The sequence below is a fragment of the Oncorhynchus mykiss genome, chromosome 31, assembly GCF_013265735.2.
Source record: "Oncorhynchus mykiss isolate Arlee chromosome 31, USDA_OmykA_1.1, whole genome shotgun sequence".
Classification (NCBI taxonomy): Eukaryota; Metazoa; Chordata; class Actinopteri; order Salmoniformes; family Salmonidae; genus Oncorhynchus; species Oncorhynchus mykiss.
Window position 1 is genome coordinate 12900884 of NC_050571.1, and position 19384 is coordinate 12920267.

The window sequence follows — 19384 nt, forward strand, 5'->3', positions numbered from 1 at the left end:
CTTTATGTTTGAAGCCTGAAATGTGGCAAAAGGTCGCAAAGTTCAAGGGGGGCGAATACTTTCGCAAGGCACTGTATATGGCAATGCCTCCACCCCTACCCACTCTGTAGACATTATACCCAGTTAACAGAACATCTGAGTCTACCTCTACCCACTGTCTGCTCTGTAAACATTATACCCAACTAACAGAACATGAGTCTACCCCTACCCACTCTGTAGACATTATACCCAGTTAACAGAACATCTGAGTCTACCTCTACCCACTGTCTGCTCTGTAGACATTATACCCAGCTAACAGAACATCTGAGTCTACCTCTACCCACTCTGTCTGCTCTGTAGACATTATACCCAGCTAACAGAACATGAGTCTACCCCTACCCACTCTGTAGACATTATACCGAGTTAACAGAACATCTGAGTCGAGTCTGGAGCAGAGAGACACAGCCAGGATTCAGATATAATCATGTCAGCATGTGATTGTGAGACCAGTATTTCAATCAAATCTAACTTTTGGATCAAGCTTCTAGCATTCAAATGAATAATTCCTAGAGCTCATAACAGATTCAAGGTAATATTAGATGAGCAACGCTTTCTCGTGTAACTACTGACAGGCCTGAGTTGGATGGAGACGAAATTACTTCTAACAATACCCCTCTGCCTGTACGAGGAACGGTACCTTGACAGTAGTGTAACAATAACAAAGTCCATCAAAAGTTTCATCCATGTTAGCAGCACCTGTAGAGCTATTTAAAGCTATGGGGGGGGAGCAGTGAGTATAGTCTGAGGAATTGTTCCGAGTATCAACCCCCATGGCTATGTAGCGTCAATTCTCACATGCCCTGTATGAGGCTATAGTGAGAGCCAGGCTTGAGGAGAGAATGCTTGTACCATACCAATTCAGATGTAATCCATCCCGGAGAAATACATTTGGTCGATGTAGAATGTGTATTAGGTAGTTGTTGTGGAATTGTTAGATTACATGTTAGATAGTGCTGCACTGTCAGAACTAGAAGCACAAGCATTTCACTACACTCGTAATAACATCTGCTAACCATGTGTATATGACCAATAGAATTCGTTTTGGACGTGAACCATCATGCGATTAGGCTGGTTCCACCAGGCTAAACCAGAGTATTAGGCAAAACAAAAACATCCCCATACGTGGCTTGCCCACTGTGCAGCACTTTACTGTGATAAAACCATTTACGACAGACAATTAAATCGATTTTTTACAACAGTTTATTGTAAACAATACATTTTCACTCTGCCATCTTCTCAATGGTTTCCTCCTTGTATTTTCCCTTCTCCTTTCCATCAGCGCGGGACTTGGCCTTACGCTCCAGGATCTTCTTGCGATCCTTGTCCAGCTTTAGCCTGGTGATCACAACCTGAGAGGGAAGAGGGAAAAGAGATGTGATTGGCACAATCATTTAGAGCAGGAGGAGGATTGGTTCTAGGTCAACTTCAATATAAAGTGTGGTGAAAAGACAAGATTCCTGAAACCCAAACCGAATTCCTCTTCACGAAGAAACACTTCTCAGCCACAATACTAGTCTAGCTACACCATGGAGAAACATCTCAGCCACAATACTAGTCTAGCAACACCATGGAGAAACATCTCAGCCACAATACTAGTCTAGCTACGCCATGGAGAAACATCTCAGCCACAATACTAGTCTAGCTACACCATGGAGAAACATCTCCGCCACAATACTAGTCTAGCTACACCATGGAAAAACATCTCAGCCACAATACTAGTCTAGCTACACCATGGAGAAACATCTCAGCCACAATACTAGTCTAGCTACACCATGGAGAAACATCTCAGCCACAATACTAGTCTAGCTACGCCATGGAGAAACATCTCAGCCACAATACTAGTCTAGCTACACCATGGAAAAACATCTCAGCCACAATACTAGTCTAGCTACGCCATGGAGAAACATCTCAGCCACAATACTAGTCTAGCTACGCCATGGAGAAACATCTCAGCCACAATACTAGTCTAGCTACACCATGGAGAAACATATCAGCCACAATACTAGTCTAGCTACACCATGGAAAAACATCTCAGCCACAATACTCGTGTAGCTACACCATGGAGAAACATCTCAGCCACAATACTCGTGTAGCTACGCCATGGAGAAACATCTCAGCCACAATACTAGTGTAGCTACACCACGGAGAAACATCTCAGCCACAATACTCATGTAGCTACACCATGGAGAAACATCTCAGCCACAATACAAGTCTAGCTACACCAGATGTAGGCTAGACTTGAGAAGCTAAATTGTGAGTTTCTACAAAACAATGGACATTATATGGAATCCCAATCAGTAATGACAAATCCATGTCCAGACACAGAGAGCCTTTCTATTAGACAAATGAGAAGAGCTCTCAAATTCTACACAAGACTGTGGGGGGGGGGGGGGGGGGGGGGGGGGGGCTATATCAAAATGTATTACTACTAGTAATATCACTGATGTCCAAGACCAACCGGAGCCAAGTAGGAATGCATTGACCATCAAAAATAAGTAACCTAGGCTAGTCTCACAATTTAACATTGATCCGAGGCAACGGCTTACATGTCAGGTAACTGCACTAAGCGGAGTACTAGCTAGTAGTCAATGTTTCTTCCCCAGTACAAAGCATACACGAGGTGCCGGCTGTCATACGACATGTTCAAATCAGTTAAGATGTCCAGAGACTTACAGTAAGGCGGACTACAGTCAACTAATCTTCCTTCATAACAGGAAAACACCCATTGCCATGACATCTGAAGGCTGAAACAAGTGGTGAATGGCAAATAACTGTACATTGGCTCAGTTTACCCAGGCACCCTACAGAAACATTTGAACTCTTTCTCAAGTAAACGTTCCTTGATTCCACACCTTGTCAAAGTGCATTGGAGAAAATCAATAAGAAAAGCATCTAGAAACTGATGTGTTACCATGGCTTGTCCAACAGAAACATGCTATTTTATTCGGGTATTTAAAAAAAAAATTTAAACCGACCATGGCCCAGGTGTGGCGACCACTGAGCTTGGACACACTGATAAACCTGCATGTATTTAGAAATTCCTACAGGTATGCAACACCAACAGGTAGCTGCTGAGAATGGAAGTTATTTAGATGGTGTTAAAGCTAGTTTTTTTTTTGCGTCACTCCACAACAGAAAATAGTAATTTTTGAAAAACCATTGTGGACCACTCACATTTAGTTGAGACACTAAAACAATCATTATCAACAATGGTACATACGTCATGTACAATACATCTATACACACACGTGTCAAAAAGGTACAGGTGTGTGACTACAGGTAAGATGCCAGAGCCTCACCTTGCTGGGGTGGATGCCGACGTGCACGGTGGTGCCGTTGGCCTTCTCTCTCTGCACGCGCTCAATGTAGATGACGTACTTCTTCCTGTAGACCTGCACTACCTTGCCAATCTGCTGGCCTTTGTAGTGTCCACGGACAACCTGCACAGCAAAAAACATGGAAAATATCATTAATGACCACGTGACCAAAATCCTAACGTTCATTTGAATTGGTCAGAAATCAGGTGTTAGTTCTGGGCTGGAGTTTTATCTAGTTCCTCGGGCGTGTTAGTAACAACTAATAAAGACAACCTCATAATTAGTATCAAGTCTGGTCAAACTGTGTAGTTCTGGGGTCTTTACCTGGACCTCGTCGTCCTTGCGGATGGGCATGGACCTCGCATTGTACTTCTGACGGAGCTCCTTGGAGAGGGGGGAGGACATAATCTTCCTCCGGATGTGTGAGGGGGCATTGAAGTGCCTCTTGCGGTTCTTACGCCGCGAGGATGTCACAAATGGATTCAGCTTCATGTTGATGACTGTAGGGCAAACACAGTAGACAACATTCAGACTAGAGCGGTAGGATGGCTCGACAGATTAATCACAACTTGCTACATTTGTCGTCTAGGCAACATGTGTTTGTTACCAGTAACAAACCAAAACAACTGCATAGTTTATGTACAAAACAAAGCCAAGAGATTCCCGAACGAAACGTTTGATCGCTAGCCTTATTAGCGAGCACCTCTAGCGAGCACCTCAAGTGATATACTGTTGTTAAGGTGAAGCTAGTTAGCTACATAGCTAACGTTAGCTGGGTAACGATAGCTTGTCATTATCGGGAACTCATGTCAATAGCTACAACATTTAGCTAGCTAGACAAGCTATCCACCCAACAACTGCATAACTAACGTTTAACAATTCAGAGACAGAGACCACCACTTACAAGTTCACACAAAAATCAATGAGCTGCTATGTACGCGTCACATCCATGCTTTCAACATGGCATGGGTACACCTAGCAAAGTTGCGAATGCTATGTTTGATGCGCAGTGGACTTCAGTGTTAGCGACATTCAAACTACACATTTCAATGCCATGGGGTTCGCTAAAATATGAGACACTATGAAAACAAATCGTGAAATGAATGTTCAGGCCCAGTTCAATTCGTAGCCTGTCTGCCATTCTCTGGGGTTTAACGGGTAGCTAGCAAGCCAGCACCGGTCGAGGGATGCAGATTACGATACGTTTTTATTCAGCAACCAATATAAAATGTGGCTCCAATAGTGATCACTATAGAAATATATCAGCGGTACCTGACTCTACGAGTACTTTTGGGGACCAACAAAAGTGTATAACATAGGATGGATGTTGATAACTTTGGTGAAAATGTCAACAAGGAATTCTTACCCTGCCGATTACTCCTCTATGACCGGCGGAAAAGAGACTCTCATTGTACTTCCGCTCGCATTAGTTCACACATGAGTCCCGCGAGAAGTGCACACACAGAATGAGAGTTACTGCTGCTTGTACTTCGAAGCTGGAAGTTACATCAATCAAAATAATCAATTTGAATCAAAAATAAACATGTACAAATGTGTATGTAGTACATTGACAAATATGAAATGTTTATTTGTTCCTACAAGATTGTTACTGTGCTTTGGAGTTTCACATTAGTCAATGGAATGTATTTTGGCTGTTTATGGATTAGGCCTACAATTTCATGAAAGTATTAAATCCAGTAAGGGACGACGACGCCAACAAGAGAAAAATCATATCGTTTCATGGGGAGGCATCGTTTGATGGAACAGTTCCAATGCCTCTCAGAGCATGCTATAGGTTGGTGGTCAGTGTGTGTGTGTGAGTTCGTCAGGGCGGGCTTTGAACTGTATGGAAGTATACTGGAGTAGAATACGCGCAGTATGGATATTGACCAGGAGATGTCGCCATAAAGCATGATGTAATTTAGTCGGACCTCCAGGACCTTTTAGGACTTTCCATCTTGACTGACACCCTGACCATCAATTAGTAGGCAATATTTCCCGAGAAGAGACCTAATACAAACAAACTACACCGAACAAAATTATAAACACAACATGTAAGCCATGGAATGACTGGTCACTTTAATATTGGAACACTAGTCACTTTAATAATGGAACACTAGTCACTTTAATAATGGAACACTAGTCACTTTAATAATGGAACACTGGTCACTTTAATAATGGAATCAGTGGTTACTTTAGTAATGGAACACTAGTCACTTTAGTAATGGAACACTAGTCACTTTAGTAATGGAACACTAGTCACTTTAATAATGGAATCAGTGGTTACTTTAGTAATGGAATAACTGGTCAAATTAATAATGCAACACTAGTCACTTTAATAATGGAACACTAGTCACTTTAATAATGGAATGACTAGTCACTTTAATAATGGAACACTGGTCACTTTAATAATGGAATCAGTGGTTACTTTAGTAATGGAATCACTAGTCACTTTAATAATGGAACACTAGTCACTTTAGTAATGGAACACTAGTCACTTTAATAATGGAATCAGTGGTTACTTTAGTAATGGAATGACTAGTCACTTTAATAATGGACTCACCAGTGACGTTAATAATGGAATAACTGGTCAAATTAATAATGCAACACTAGTCACTGTAATAATGGAACACTAGTCACTTTAATAATGGAATCAGTGGTTACTTTAGTAATGGAACACTGGTCACTTTAATAATGGAAAACTAGTCACTTTAATAATGGAATCAGTGGTTACTTTAGTAATGGAATGACTAGTCACTTTAATAATGGAATCAGTGGTTACTTTAGTAATGGAATCAGTGGTTACTTTAGTAATGGAATCAGTGGTCACTTTAGTAATGGAATCAGTGGTCACTTTAGTAATGGAATCAGTGGTTACTTTAATAATGGAATGACTAGTCACTTTAATAATGGAGTCAGTGGTCACTTTAGTAATGGAATCAGTGGTCACTTTAGTAATGGAATCAGTGGTTACTTTAGTAATGGAATGACTAGTCACTTTAATAATGGAATCAGTGGTTACTTTAGTAATGGAATCAGTGGTTACTTTAGTAATGGAATCAGTGGTCACTTTAATAATGGAATCAGTGGTTACTTTAGTAATGGAACACTGGTCACTTTAATAATGGAATCAGTGGTTACTTTAGTAATGGAATCACTAGTCACTTTAATAATGGAACACTAGTCACTTTAGTAATGGAACACTAGTCACTTTAATAATGGAATCAGTGGTTACTTTAGTAATGGAATGACTAGTCACTTTAATAATGGACTCACCAGTGACGTTAATAATGGAATAACTGGTCAAATTAATAATGCAACACTAGTCACTGTAATAATGGAACACTAGTCACTTTAATAATGGAATCAGTGGTTACTTTAGTAATGGAACACTGGTCACTTTAATAATGGAAAACTAGTCACTTTAATAATGGAATCAGTGGTTACTTTAGTAATGGAATGACTAGTCACTTTAATAATGGAATCAGTGGTTACTTTAGTAATGGAATCAGTGGTTACTTTAGTAATGGAATCAGTGGTCACTTTAGTAATGGAATCAGTGGTCACTTTAGTAATGGAATCAGTGGTTACTTTAGTAATGGAACACTGGTCACTTTAATAATGGAAAACTAGTCACTTTAATAATGGAATCAGTGGTTACTTTAGTAATCACTAGTCACTTAATTCCATTATTGTTACTTTAGATTTGTGTGTATTGTTGAATTGTTATATATTTCTGCACTGTTGGAGCTAGGAACACAAGCATTTTGCTACACCCGCAATAACATCTGCTAAATATGTGTAAGTGGGTGGGCCACGTAGGTGGGCCTAAGCCCTCCAAGGCCCACCCATGGCTGCACCCCTGCCCAGTCATGTGAAATCCATAGATTAGGGCCTAATAAGTCAATTGAAATAAATGTATTTCCTTATATGAACTGTAACTCAGTAAAAACGTTGAAATTGTTGGACGTTGCGTTCATATTTTTGTTCAGTATACATTGTAGCCTGTTTATTGTGGCTTGCTTGACAGGTATTCATCACCATCATCTAGCCCATTTGTCAGTTTATTAAAACAATATATATATGTATATATATTCTCCTGTATCCAAGCCTAAAACCCATGAAGGGCTGAAACACTTTAACTATATATAAGTTAGGCTATCAACCTCTGTCCTTAAAGAGTTGCGGAATTTCCAATTCACTTCGCGCTCTAAATTATACAATTATATAGGCTATTTAAGAAGACGGAGGGCATAGGTTAATTTGAATCACGCCGAGACCAGGCAATTTCCAACTCCGCTACACACTACCCCGTACACCCTCTCCGGCCCCCTCCCTACCGACTCCCATCAGATAACCGGTAAAAGAGGCGCAACAACCCCCAGTCCTGGCCTGCGCGACACGGGATAAAATGACACCATGCAGATAAAAACGGGATGAACACCGAAGCAAAAGGCCTTGTCACGGATATCAACGCGCTGTTATAAAGGGTTCTGACCATGCTCGGACCGCACTATCTGCCTGGGTGACAGTGATGCGGTCATAGAGCGAGCAGTTCCAGCTCGTTCCATCCCTCTCCGGTCTCCGGTCTCTCTCTTGCGGCAGTTCGGATGTGGAGCCAACACCGGAGCACTGCTTTCTGCTAACCGGAGAAGAAGATGAAATGTTTTTCCCGTTATCTCCCGTACCTCTTCCGCCCTCCCACCACCATCCTATCTTCCACATGCCACACCGAAGGTAGGTAGAGACTCAGGAGCTGTGTGTATTGTGGTCGATAGAGGAGGGGAGTTTAGATGTCTAGTATAGATCTCGTTATGTTGTTGATCATATGGTGAACTATACTGCATATAGGCCTATATGCTTTATCCGTGCTTCTGACCTTAACTGTGTGAGCTGTCATTGGGAGCTGTCATATAGGGTCTGTGTCCTGTCTGTGGTTTTATCCTATAGCATGATGTAGTCTAGTTAGGGCAGGACAACACTTATGAATGCAAACGTCACCACTGACTGTAACTCGGATCTGGGTGAAATAGGCCTACTTTTGGGCTTAATTTTGCCTGGAATTTGCACTTTTGGGACTATTCTAAGTATGGGAAAGTATTTGACATGTGATTTTACTCTGGTTGTGCTCCATAAATGGATAGAAGTTTAGAATGGATCATTCTGAGAAGCCTTCAAGGAAAACCTGCTCATTCAGAGAAACCTGCTCATTCTGAGAAGCCTTCAGAGAAACCTGCTCATTCTGAGAAGCCTTCAGAGAAACCTGCTCATTCTGAGAAGCCTGCTCATTCTGAGAAGCCTGATCATTCTGAGAAGCCTGCTCATTCTGAGAAACCTGATCATTCTGAGAAGCCTGCTCATCTTGAGAAACCTGATCATTCTGAGAAGCCTGCTCATTCTGAGAAGCCTGCTCATTCTGAAAAGCTTTCAGAGAAACCTGCTCATTCTGAGAACTTCTTGGTAAACAGCACTACTACAATTTCATTCAAACAGTGTGACATCTGTGTTTCAATGTTCTCTTGTTAATTTGTCTGGTATTATACAGGGGTATGCCACATTCCATGTGCTTTTTGTTTTCTCATGATTTGGTTGGGTCTAATTTTGTTGCTGTCCTGGGGCTCTGTTTGTGTCTGTGAACAGGGCCCCAGGACCAGCATGCTTAGGGGACTGTTCTCCAGGTTCATCTCTCTGTAGGTGATGGCTTTGTTATGGAAGGTTTGGGAATCGCTTCCTTTTAGGTGTGTGTGTGTGTGTGTGTGTGTGTGTGTGTGTGTGAGAGAGAGAGGTCACAGTGGTTAAAATTGTTTACTGACTAGTTGTAGAGGCCACAGTGTGTGTCACTAGCTTGTATCGAGACATAACGTGGAGGGATGGAGGCTGAGAATGAGATACTACATTATTTAACCTTAATTAAAGCATCCCACTCACACATGCACACTCCCCCATGCAGTCTCATATAGACAGTCAGGGAAAGAAGCCTTCAGAATGAATATATGTGACCTATATTTTACTGAGAGGGAAAACTGTCTGCCTTGGATATCAGATGTGTGTATATATAGGGCTCAGTCAGTTAGTCACAAACACATGCACAGACACATGCCCACTCCGTCAATCCTTCCCCCTGTCATCCCTCAAATATACTGTATGCCAGTTACTGTATAAGGCTCAGTCAGTTAGTCACAAACACATCCACATGCCCACTCCGTCAATCCTTCCCCCTGTCATCCCTCAAATAAACTGTATGCTAGTTATAAGGCTCACTCAGTTAGTCCAGCCCTCCATCCCTCACTCATTCACAAAGACAAGCAGGGATGCATACACATGCATATACGTACACCAGCTTGTTCATTCACTCATCCAAACCCCCCCTCACACACACACACCCCTTTCCCATCCCCTCCTGCCGGTACTGACCCTCAATATCAGCCCAGTAGAGCAGCCCAGTGGAGCACTCCCCAGAGGAGCAGCCCAGTGGAGCAGCCCAGTGGAGCAGCCCAGTAGAGCAGTCCAGTAGAGCAGCCCAGTAGACCCGCCCAGTGGAGCAGCCCAGTGGAGCAGCCCAGTAGAGCAGCCCAGAGGGGCAGCCCAGTAGAGCAGCCCAGTAGAGCAGCCCAGTGGAGCAGCCCAGTGGAGCAGCCCAGTGGAGCAGCCCAGTAGAGCAGCCCAGTAGAGCAGCCCAGTGGAGCAGCCCAGTAGAGCAGCCCAGTGGAGCAGCCCAGTGGAGCAGCCCAGTAGACTAGCCCAGTAGACCAGCCCAGTGGAGCAGCCCAGTGGAGCATACATTTCATACAGTAGTGAGTACATACATTTCATACAGTAGTGAGTACATACATTTCATACAGTAGTGAGTACATACATTTCATACAGTAGTGAGTACATACATTTCATACAGTAGTGAGTACATACATTTCATACAGTAGTGAGTACATACATTTCATACAGTAGTGAGTACATACATTTCATACAGTAGTGAGTACATACATTTCATACAGTAGTGAGTACATACATTTCATACAGTAGTGAGTACATACATTTCATACAGTAGTGAGTACATACATTTCATACAGTTGTGAGTGCATACATTTTCATACTTTGCATTGGATATATTTACCATATCATATGGAGACAAACATAAACATTTTACCTCATCATAAGTAGACATACTTGCAAATGATTAAATCCTTCCAATAGAAAAAAAAACCCAATTTAATTATGAATTGAACTTTAATTACATGAGTTGACTCGTCACATGGGAGGATTTCACTGAACAACAAAATAAAAGGAATACTGATCCAATGATCCATTGCATCTCCCAAAAATGTTTTCAACATACTGTAAAGCTTTGGTTGTCTTCCTCTCAGGCTTCCATATCTTCTCCCTGGACCTCCTCAATGTCCACCTCTTGAACATCAGACTCTGAGGCCTCATCTTCACAGTCACTTTCCAACCCTGATGAGGATGGCTCGTTGTCAGGCTCAAAAAGCCTCAAATTTGCACGGATGGCAAATCATTTTTCAACCCTTTTATTGGTCAGTCTGTTGCGTGCTTTGGTGTGTGTGTTCCCAAACAAGGACCAGTTGCTCTCTGAGGGGGATGATGTTGGTGAGATTTGGAGGATGATGGAGGCAACAGGGAAAAGAGCCTCAGATCCGCAAAGTCCCTTCCACCAGGTGGCTGACGAGATATGTTGACACAACTGCCATATTGCATCTCCATCCCAAAGCCCTTGCTTGGAAGTGTACTTCACCAGACTGCCAAGAACCTTGCCCTCATCCAGGCCAAGGTGGCGAGACACGGTAGTGATGACACCATAGGCCTTGTTGATCTCGGCACCAGACAGGATGCTCTTGCCAGCATACATGGGGTCCAACATGTACACTGCGGTGTGTATGGGTTTCAGCCAGAAGTCTTCATGCTTTTTGATGTATTTCAGAACTGCATTTTCCTCTGCTTGGAGCAACAGTGAAGTGGGCAGGGTAGTACGGATTTCTTCTCTTACATCTGCATGCAGAGTCTGAACATCAGACAGGATGGCATTGTCTCCCTCAATCCGTGGAATGGCTACTGTTATAGGTTTCAGGAGTTTCAGGCTGCTTACCACTCTCTCCCAAAATATATCATCCAGGAGGATCCTCTTGATGGGGCTGTCCATATTGGCAGACTGTAATATGGCCATTTCTTGGAGAGACTCCATCCCCTCCAGGAGACTGTCCCACATGATGACAACACCAACCCAATGGGTGTTGCTGGGCAGCTTCAATGTGGTATTTGTATTTATTATGGATCCCCAAGCAGCTACTCTTCCTGGGGTCCAGCAAAATTAAGGCAGTTTTTACAGTACAATTTAAAAAACCTTACAATACACTCACAGATTTCACAACACACTGTGTGCCCTCAGGCCCCTACTCCACCACCACCACATATCTACAGTACTAAATGTGTATGTATAGTGCGTATGTTATCGTGTGTGTGTGTGTGTGTGTGTGTGTGTGTCTGTGCCAATGTTTGTGTTGCTTCACAGTCCCTGCTGTTCCATAAGGTGTTTTTTAAATCTTATTTTACTGCTGGCATGAGTTACTTGATGTGGAATAGAGTTCCATGTAGTCATGGCTCTATGTTGTACTGTGCGCCTCCCATAGTCTGTTCTGGACTTGGGGACTGTGAAGAGACCTCTTGTGGCATGTCTTGTGGGGTATGCATGGGTGTGCGAGCTGTGTGCCAGTAGTTTAGACAGACAGCTCGGTGCATTCAACATGTTAGTACCGCGCATAAATAATGTGGTGCTCTTATTCTTCTCACTTTGATTGGTGAGGTAGATTGCTGCTATACCTTTATGACCCTTCACATACCTAACCATTTCCTTGGCTCACTTGTAGAGCGTATCCATTGTTTTCAGAGCCATGATGTAATTGCGGAGCAGATTCAATGCATGAGCAGCACAGCCAATGGGTGTGATGGGAAGGTAGGACTCCTCCACTTTAGACCAAGCAGCCTTCATGTTCGCAGCATTGTCTGTCACCAGTGCAAATACCTTCTGTGTCACACCCTGGTCAAAGTATTTTGTGTTTATCTTTATTTATTTGGTCAGGCCAGGGTGTGGCACGGGTTTTTGTATGTGGTGTGTATGTATGGGGATTGTAGCTAGTGGGGTGTTCTAGCTAAGTCTATGGCTGTCTGAAGTGGTTCTCAATCAGAGGCAGGTGTTTATCGTTGTCTCTGATTGGGAACCATATTTAGGCAGCCATATTCTTTGAGTTTGTCGTGGGTGATTGTCCTTAGTGTCCTGATGTCATTGTTCTGTGTTAGGTTACACAAGTATAGGCTGTTTCGGTTTTCGTTAAGTTTATTGTTTTGATAGTGTTTGTGTTTAGTGTGTTACTTCATTAAACATGGATTGCAATAGACACGCCGCATTTTGGTCCGACTCTCCTTCTCATCAAGAAAACCGTTACAGAATCACCCACCACAAAGGGACCAAGCAGCGTGTCAACAGGCAGGAACAGCCCAAAGTGGAGTACAGTATGGACTATACTTCTTGGGAGGAGATAGACAGGTGGGCGGTCGACCCAGGGAGAGTGCCGGAGCCCGCCTGGGATTCGATGGAGCAGTGCGCGGAAGGATATAGGAGAATGGAGTTTGCGAAGCAAGCAAGGCGGCGCGGACGGAGGCCCCATAGTCAGCCCCAAAAATTTCTTGGGGGGGGGGCTCAGGGAGAGTGTGGCAGAGTCAGGAGCCAGACCTGAGCCAACTCTCCCTGTTTATCGTGAGGAGCCAAGGAGGAGACCAGAACCAGAGCCGGTGTTGGAGGTGAGCGAAACAGAGACTGTGAAGGAGTTAATGGGGAAATTGGAGGAGAGAGAAATGAGGGAGTTGCTGTGTTGGTGTTTTAAACATGGAATTCGCCCGACGGAGCGTGTCGGGGATTTGATGGCACCTGGGTCAGCGCTCCATACTCGTCCTGAGGTGCGTGTTAGTCGGCTGGTGAAGATGGTGCCAGTCTCACGTACCAGGCCTCCTGTGCACCTCCCTAGCCTTGCACGTCCTGTGCCAGCACCGCTCTCAAGATCTCCAGTACGCCTTCACGGTCTAACCCATCCTGTGCCACCTCCACACCCCAGCCCTCCGGTAGCAGCTCCCCGCACCAGGCTTCCTGTGCGTGTCCTCGGCCCAGTACCACCAGTGCCAGCACCACGCATCAGGCCTACAGTGCGCCTCGCCTGTCCAGCGCTGTCGGAGCCCTCCTCCTCTCCAGCGCTGTCGGAGTCTCCCGCCTGTTTAGCGCTGTTAGAGCCTTCCTTCTCTACAGCGCTGCCGGAGTCTCCTGCCTGTTCAGAACTGCCAGTTAGCATAGAGCTGCCAGTTAGCATAGAGCTGCCAGTTAGCATAGAGCTGCCAGTTAGCATAGAGCTGCCAGTTAGCATAGAGCTGCCAGTCTGCAAGGAGCTGCCAGTCTGCAAGGAGCTGCCAGTCTGCAAGGAGCTGCCAGTCTGCAAGGAGCTGCCAGTCTGCAAGGAGCCGCCAGAGCTGCCTGTCTGCAGGATGCCGCCAAAGCTGCCTGTCTGCAAGGAGCCGCCAGAGCTGCCAGTCTGCAAGGAGCCGCCAGAGCTGCCAGTCTGCAAGGAGCCGCCAGAGCCGCCAGTTAGCATGGAGCAGCCAGGGCCGCCAGTTAGCATGGAGCAGCCAGGGCCGCCAGTCAGCATGGAGCAGCCAGGGCCGCCAGTCAGCATGGAGCAGCCAGTCAGCATGGAGCAGCCAGTCAGCATGGAGCAGCCAGAGCAGCCAGTCAGCATGGAGCAGCCAGAGCTGCCAGTCAGCATGGAGCAGCCAGTCAGCATGGAGCAGCCAGAGCTGCCAGTCAGCATGGAGCAGCCAGTCAGCATGGAGCAGCCAGAGCTGCCAGTCATCATGGAGCAGCCAGTCAGCTGCCAGTCGACCAGACTCTCCCAGATCTGCCAGTCGACCAGACTCTCCCAGATCTGCCAGTCGACCAGACTCTCCCAGATCTGCCAGTCGACCAGACTCTCCCAGATCTGCCAGTCGACCAGACTCTCCCAGATCTGCCAGTCGACCAGACTCTCCCAGATCTGCCAGTCGACCAGACTCTCCCAGATCTGCCAGTCGACCAGACTCTCCCAGATCTGCCAGTCGACCAGACTCTCCCAGATCTGCCAGTCGACCAGACTCTCCCAGATCTGCCAGTCGACCAGACTCTCCCAGATCTGCCAGTCGACCAGACTCTCCCAGATCTGCCAGTCGACCAGACTCTCCCAGATCTGCCAGTCGACCAGACTCTCCCAGATCTGCCAGTCGACCAGACTCTCCCAGATCTGCCAGTCGACCAGACTCTCCCAGATCTGCCAGTCGACCAGACTCTCCCAGATCTGCCAGTCGACCAGACTCTCCCAGATCTGCCAGTCGACCAGACTCTCCCAGATCTGCCAGTCGACCAGACTCTCCCAGATCTGCCAGTCGACCAGACTCTCCCAGATCTGCCAGTCGACCAGACTCTTCCAGATCTGCCAGTCGACCAGACTCTTCCAGATCTGCCAGTCGACCAGACTCTTCCAGATCTGCCAGTCGACCAGACTCTTCCAGATCTGCCAGTCGACCAGACTCTTCCAGATCTGCCAGTCGACCAGACTCTTCCAGATCTGCCAGTCGACCAGACTCTTCCAGATCTGCCAGTCGGCCAGACTCTTCCAGATCTGCCAGTCGGCCAGGTTCTGGTAGATTCATCAACCTGCCTGAGCTTCCTCTCACTCCTGAGCTTCCTCTCACTCCTGAGCTTCCCCTCAGTTCCGAGCTGCCTCAGTCCCGAGCTGCCCCTCAGTCCCGATCTGCTCCTCAGTCCAGTGGGGTTCTGGGTGAGGACTACTAGGCCATGGTCGGCGGCGAGGGTGGACTATCCAGGGACGCGAGGAGAAGGGACTAAGACATTGATTGAGTGGGGTCCACGTCCCGCGCCGGAGCCGCCACCATGGACAGACGCCCACCCGGACCCTCCCTATTGTTTTGAGGTGCGTTCGGGAGTCCGCACCTTAGGGGGGGGGGGTTCTGTCACACCCTGGTCAAAGTATTTTGTGTTTATCTTTATTTATTTGGTCAGGCCAGGGTGTGGCATGGGTTTTTGTATGTGGTGTGTATGTATGGGGATTGTAGCTAGTGGGGTGTTCTAGCTAAGTCTATGGCTGTCTGAAGTGGTTCTCAATCAGAGGCAGGTGTTTATCGTTGTCTCTGATTGGGAACCATATTTAGGCAGCCATATTCTTTGAGTTTGTCGTGGGTGATTGTCCTTAGTGTCCTGATGTCATTGTTCTGCGTTAGGTTACACAAGTATAGGCTGTTTCGGTTTTCGTTAAGTTTATTGTTTTGATAGTGTTTGTGTTTAGTGTGTTACTTCATTAAACATGGATTGCAATAGACACGCCGCATTTTGGTCCGACTCTCCTTCTCATCAAGAAAACCGTTACATTCTGTGGTCCAAGGTCATTAATGACTGCCTTCAGCTCATCTGCTATGTAGAGAACAGTGTGTCTGTTGTCCCTTGTGTTCTTGTAAAATACTGGTTGAGGGATGGAGAGGATGTAGTTAATTATTCCTTGCCAACGAACATTTGACCACCCATCACAGATGATTGCAAAACATTCTGTTTTCTCTATGATTTGCTTGACCTTCACTTGAACTCTGTTGAACTCTGCATCCAGCAAATTAGTAGATGAAGCATGTCTGGTTGGAGGGGTGTATGTATGCTGGGCGAGGAACATTCAGAAATCTCTTCCAATGCGCATTGCCTATGAGCATCAGAGGTGAACCAGTTGCATACACAGCTTGAGCAAGACATTCATCAGCATTTATCTGACTATGTTCCTCCATTGAGTCAAAAAACTCTGATTCCAGGAGGACCATGAGCTGTTGCTATCAATAAGGTGTCTGATTCATCATTTTCACATCACATAGAAGTAGAGGGACTTTTGTAAGAGGTTGCTTGTTGTCAGCGCTGAGGGAACTTTATGCACTTGGCCAGATGATTCTGCACCTTTGTTGCATTCTTCACAAATGATTTGGCACAGTATTTGCTAATGTACACAGATTTTCCTTCTACATTAGCTGCAGTGAAATGTCTCCACACATCAGATAGTGCCTGTGGCATTTTGTAAAGATTGTGGCATTTTGTAAATATTATATTTTGTTGCTGTAAAAAAAAAACAAATACAATTCCATGTACAGATACATAGTTAAGCAGTTAGATTAAACAACTCCTTTGTATGATAAATATTTTAAAAGAAACATGTATGGAAACAGGTGAATTAACACTCAAGCATGGTAGCAAAAACTAACTAGCAGAAATTGTTAACCAGTTAGAAATGATTTAAACACACTTTGCTGTAGGCTACTATTTACTAGTTAACAGAAAAACATGTATGTTGTATAAAATACATTCACCCCAACCAGTATTGTAATCTAAACTTACCAGAAAGCGTGTAGACCTTGGCTCAGACAGTGTAGTAATGTGGGCTCAATAGCATCTCATTAGTGTGCAAGATATTGAGAATCAGCCGTACATGTGATGGAAGAATACACTGTGCATGCAGAGGGTTGCAATTCCATTGAATTTTGGATAGTTTAACCAAAATATGCCACAAGACCTAGATTTGCCTCATGTGTATCCCACAAAAAAGGTTCACTGTTATAAGCTAACTTTTTTGATGAATTTAAGAAATTCCCCATTTATGGAATTCCCCAAAATTCCCAGGCTTAACTTCCCATGGAAAATTTCCCGGAAAGTTTCCGACCCTTTGCAACCCTAGTCACAACAGACCCTGGTTCGATTCCAGGCTGTATCACAACCGTCTGTGATTGGTAGTCCCATAGGGCGGCGCACAATTGTCCCAGCGTCGTCCGGGTTGTAAATAAGAAATTGCTCTTAACTGACTTGCTCAGCTAAATAAAGGTAAACATTTTTTTAAATAGTATATTTCAGTACAGTATAGTCAAGTAGAGTACAGTATAGTCAAGTACAGTAGTGTAGAGTTCCGTATAGCACAGTATAGCCAAGTAAAGTAGAGTTTAGTACAGGATAGTATAGTCAAGTAGAGTATAGTGCAGTGTGAATTAGTGTTTAGGTTTCCAGGCTATCAGTAAAAAGGTGAGTAAAACTGTCAGCGCTCCAGAGACTCAGACAGAAATATAGACATCAGGAGCTCCAGAGACTACGGCTCAGACAGAGATATAGACATCAGGAGCTCCAGAGACTACAGCCCAGACAGAGATATAGACATCAGGAGCTCGAGAGACTACGGCCCAGACAGAGATATAGACATCAGGAGCTCCAGAGACTACGGCCCAGACAGAGACATCAGGAGCTCCAGAGACTACAGCCCAGACAGAGACATCAGGAGCTCCAGAGACTACAGCCCAGACAGAGACATCAGGAGCTCCAGAGACTACAGCCCAGACAGAGACATCAGGAGCTCCAGAGACTACAGCCCAGACAGAGACATCAGGAGCTCCAGAGACTACGGCCCAGACAGAGATATAGACATCAGGAGCTCCAGAGACTACAGCCCAGACAGAGACATCAGGAGCTCCAGAGACTACAGCCCAGACAGAGATATAGACATCAGGAGCTCCAGAGACTACAGCCCAGACAGAGATATAGACATCAGGAGCTCCAGAGACTACGGCCCAGACAGAGATATAGACATCAGGAGCTCCAGAGACTACGGCCCAGACAGAGATATAGACATCAGGAGCTCCAGAGACTACAGCCCAGACAGAGATATAGACATCAGGAGCTCCAGAGACTACAGCCCAGACAGAGACATCAGGAGCTCCAGAGACTACAGCTCAGACAGAGACATCAGGAGCTCCAGAGACTACGGCCCAGACAGAGACATCAGGAGCTCCAGAGACTACAGCCCAGACAGAGACATCAGGAGCTCCAGAGACTACAGCCCAGACAGAGACATCAGGAGCTCCAGAGACTACAGCCCAGACAGAGATATAGACATCAGGAGCTCCAGAGACTACAGCCCAGACAGAGACATCAGGAGCTCCAGAGACTACAGCCCAGACAGAGACATCAGGAGCTCCAGAGACTACAGCCCAGACAGAGACATCAGGAGCTCCAGAGACTACGGCCCAGACAGAGACATCAGGAGCTCCAGAGACTACAGCCCAGACAGAGACATCAGGAGCTCCAGAGACTACAGCCCAGACAGAGATATAGACATCAGGAGCTCCAGAGACTACGGCCCAGACAGAGACATCAGGAGCTCCAGAGACTACAGCCCAGACAGAGACATCAGGAGCTCCAGAGACTACGTTCCAGACAGAGACATCAGGAGCTCCAGAGACTACAGCCCAGACAGAGACATCAGGAGCTCCAGAGACTACGGCCCAGACAGAGACATCAGGAGCTCCAGAGACTACGGCCCAGACAGAGACATCAGGAGCTCCAGAGACTACAGCCCAGATATAGACATCAGGAGCTCCAGAGACTACAGCCCAGACAGAGATATAGACATCAGGAGCTCCAGAGACTACGGCCCAGACAGAGATATAGACATCAGGAGCTCCAGAGACTACAGCCCAGACAGAGACATCAGGAGCTCCAGAGACTACGGCCCAGACAGAGACATCAGGAGCTCCAGAGACTACAGCCCAGACAGAGATATAGACATCAGGAGCTCCAGAGACTACAGCCCAGACAGAGATATAGACATCAGGAGCTCCAGAGACTACAGCCCAGACAGAGACATCAGGAGCTCCAGAGACTACGGCTCAGACAGAGACATCAGGAGCTCCAGAGACTACGGCCCAGACAGAGATATAGACATCAGGAGCTCCAGAGACTACGGCTCAGACAGAGATATAGACATCAGGAGCTCCAGAGACTACGGCCCAGACAGAGATATAGACATCAGGAGCTCCAGAGACTACAGCCCAGACAGAGACATCAGGAGCTCCAGAGACTACGGCCCAGACAGAGACATCAGGAGCTCCAGAGACTACAGCCCAGACAGAGA

General features: G+C 45.7%; 2 protein-coding genes across 2 annotated transcripts in view; one reads left to right on the forward strand and one right to left on the reverse strand.

Annotated features, from left to right (window-relative positions):
• Positions 1–1221: 1221 nt before the first annotated feature.
• LOC110504601 (60S ribosomal protein L26) lies at positions 1222–4857 on the reverse strand. Its single transcript, XM_021583362.2, has 4 exons — positions 4723–4857; positions 3681–3856; positions 3339–3479; positions 1222–1388 (listed from the first exon to the last, which is right to left on the reverse strand). Exons 2-4 carry the CDS (start codon positions 3846–3848, stop codon positions 1260–1262), a joined length of 438 nt encoding a protein of 145 aa, XP_021439037.1. The 5' UTR covers positions 3849–3856; positions 4723–4857; the 3' UTR covers positions 1222–1259.
• Positions 4858–7740: 2883 nt separating this feature from the next.
• Positions 7741–19384, forward strand: part of LOC118946056 (serine/threonine-protein phosphatase 2A 55 kDa regulatory subunit B beta isoform-like) — a 59111-nt gene continuing 47467 nt past the window's right edge. The window contains exon 1 of the mRNA XM_036970286.1: positions 7741–8093. Coding sequence (XP_036826181.1) covers positions 8015–8093 — 79 coding nt within the window. The 5' untranslated portion in view covers positions 7741–8014. The remainder of the gene's footprint in view (positions 8094–19384) is intronic.

Coding starts and splice junctions, on each gene's coding strand:
- LOC110504601 (XM_021583362.2), bottom strand. CDS start 3,848: ATGAAGCTGAATCCATTTGTGACATCCTCGCGGCGTAAGAACCGCAAG. Junction 3,480..3,680: donor GCAAGGACGACGAGGTCCAG/GTAAAGACCCCA, acceptor TTTGCTGTGCAG/GTTGTCCGTGGACACTACAA. Junction 1,389..3,338: donor TCGGCATCCACCCCAGCAAG/GTGAGGCTCTGG, acceptor CTTCCCTCTCAG/GTTGTGATCACCAGGCTAAA.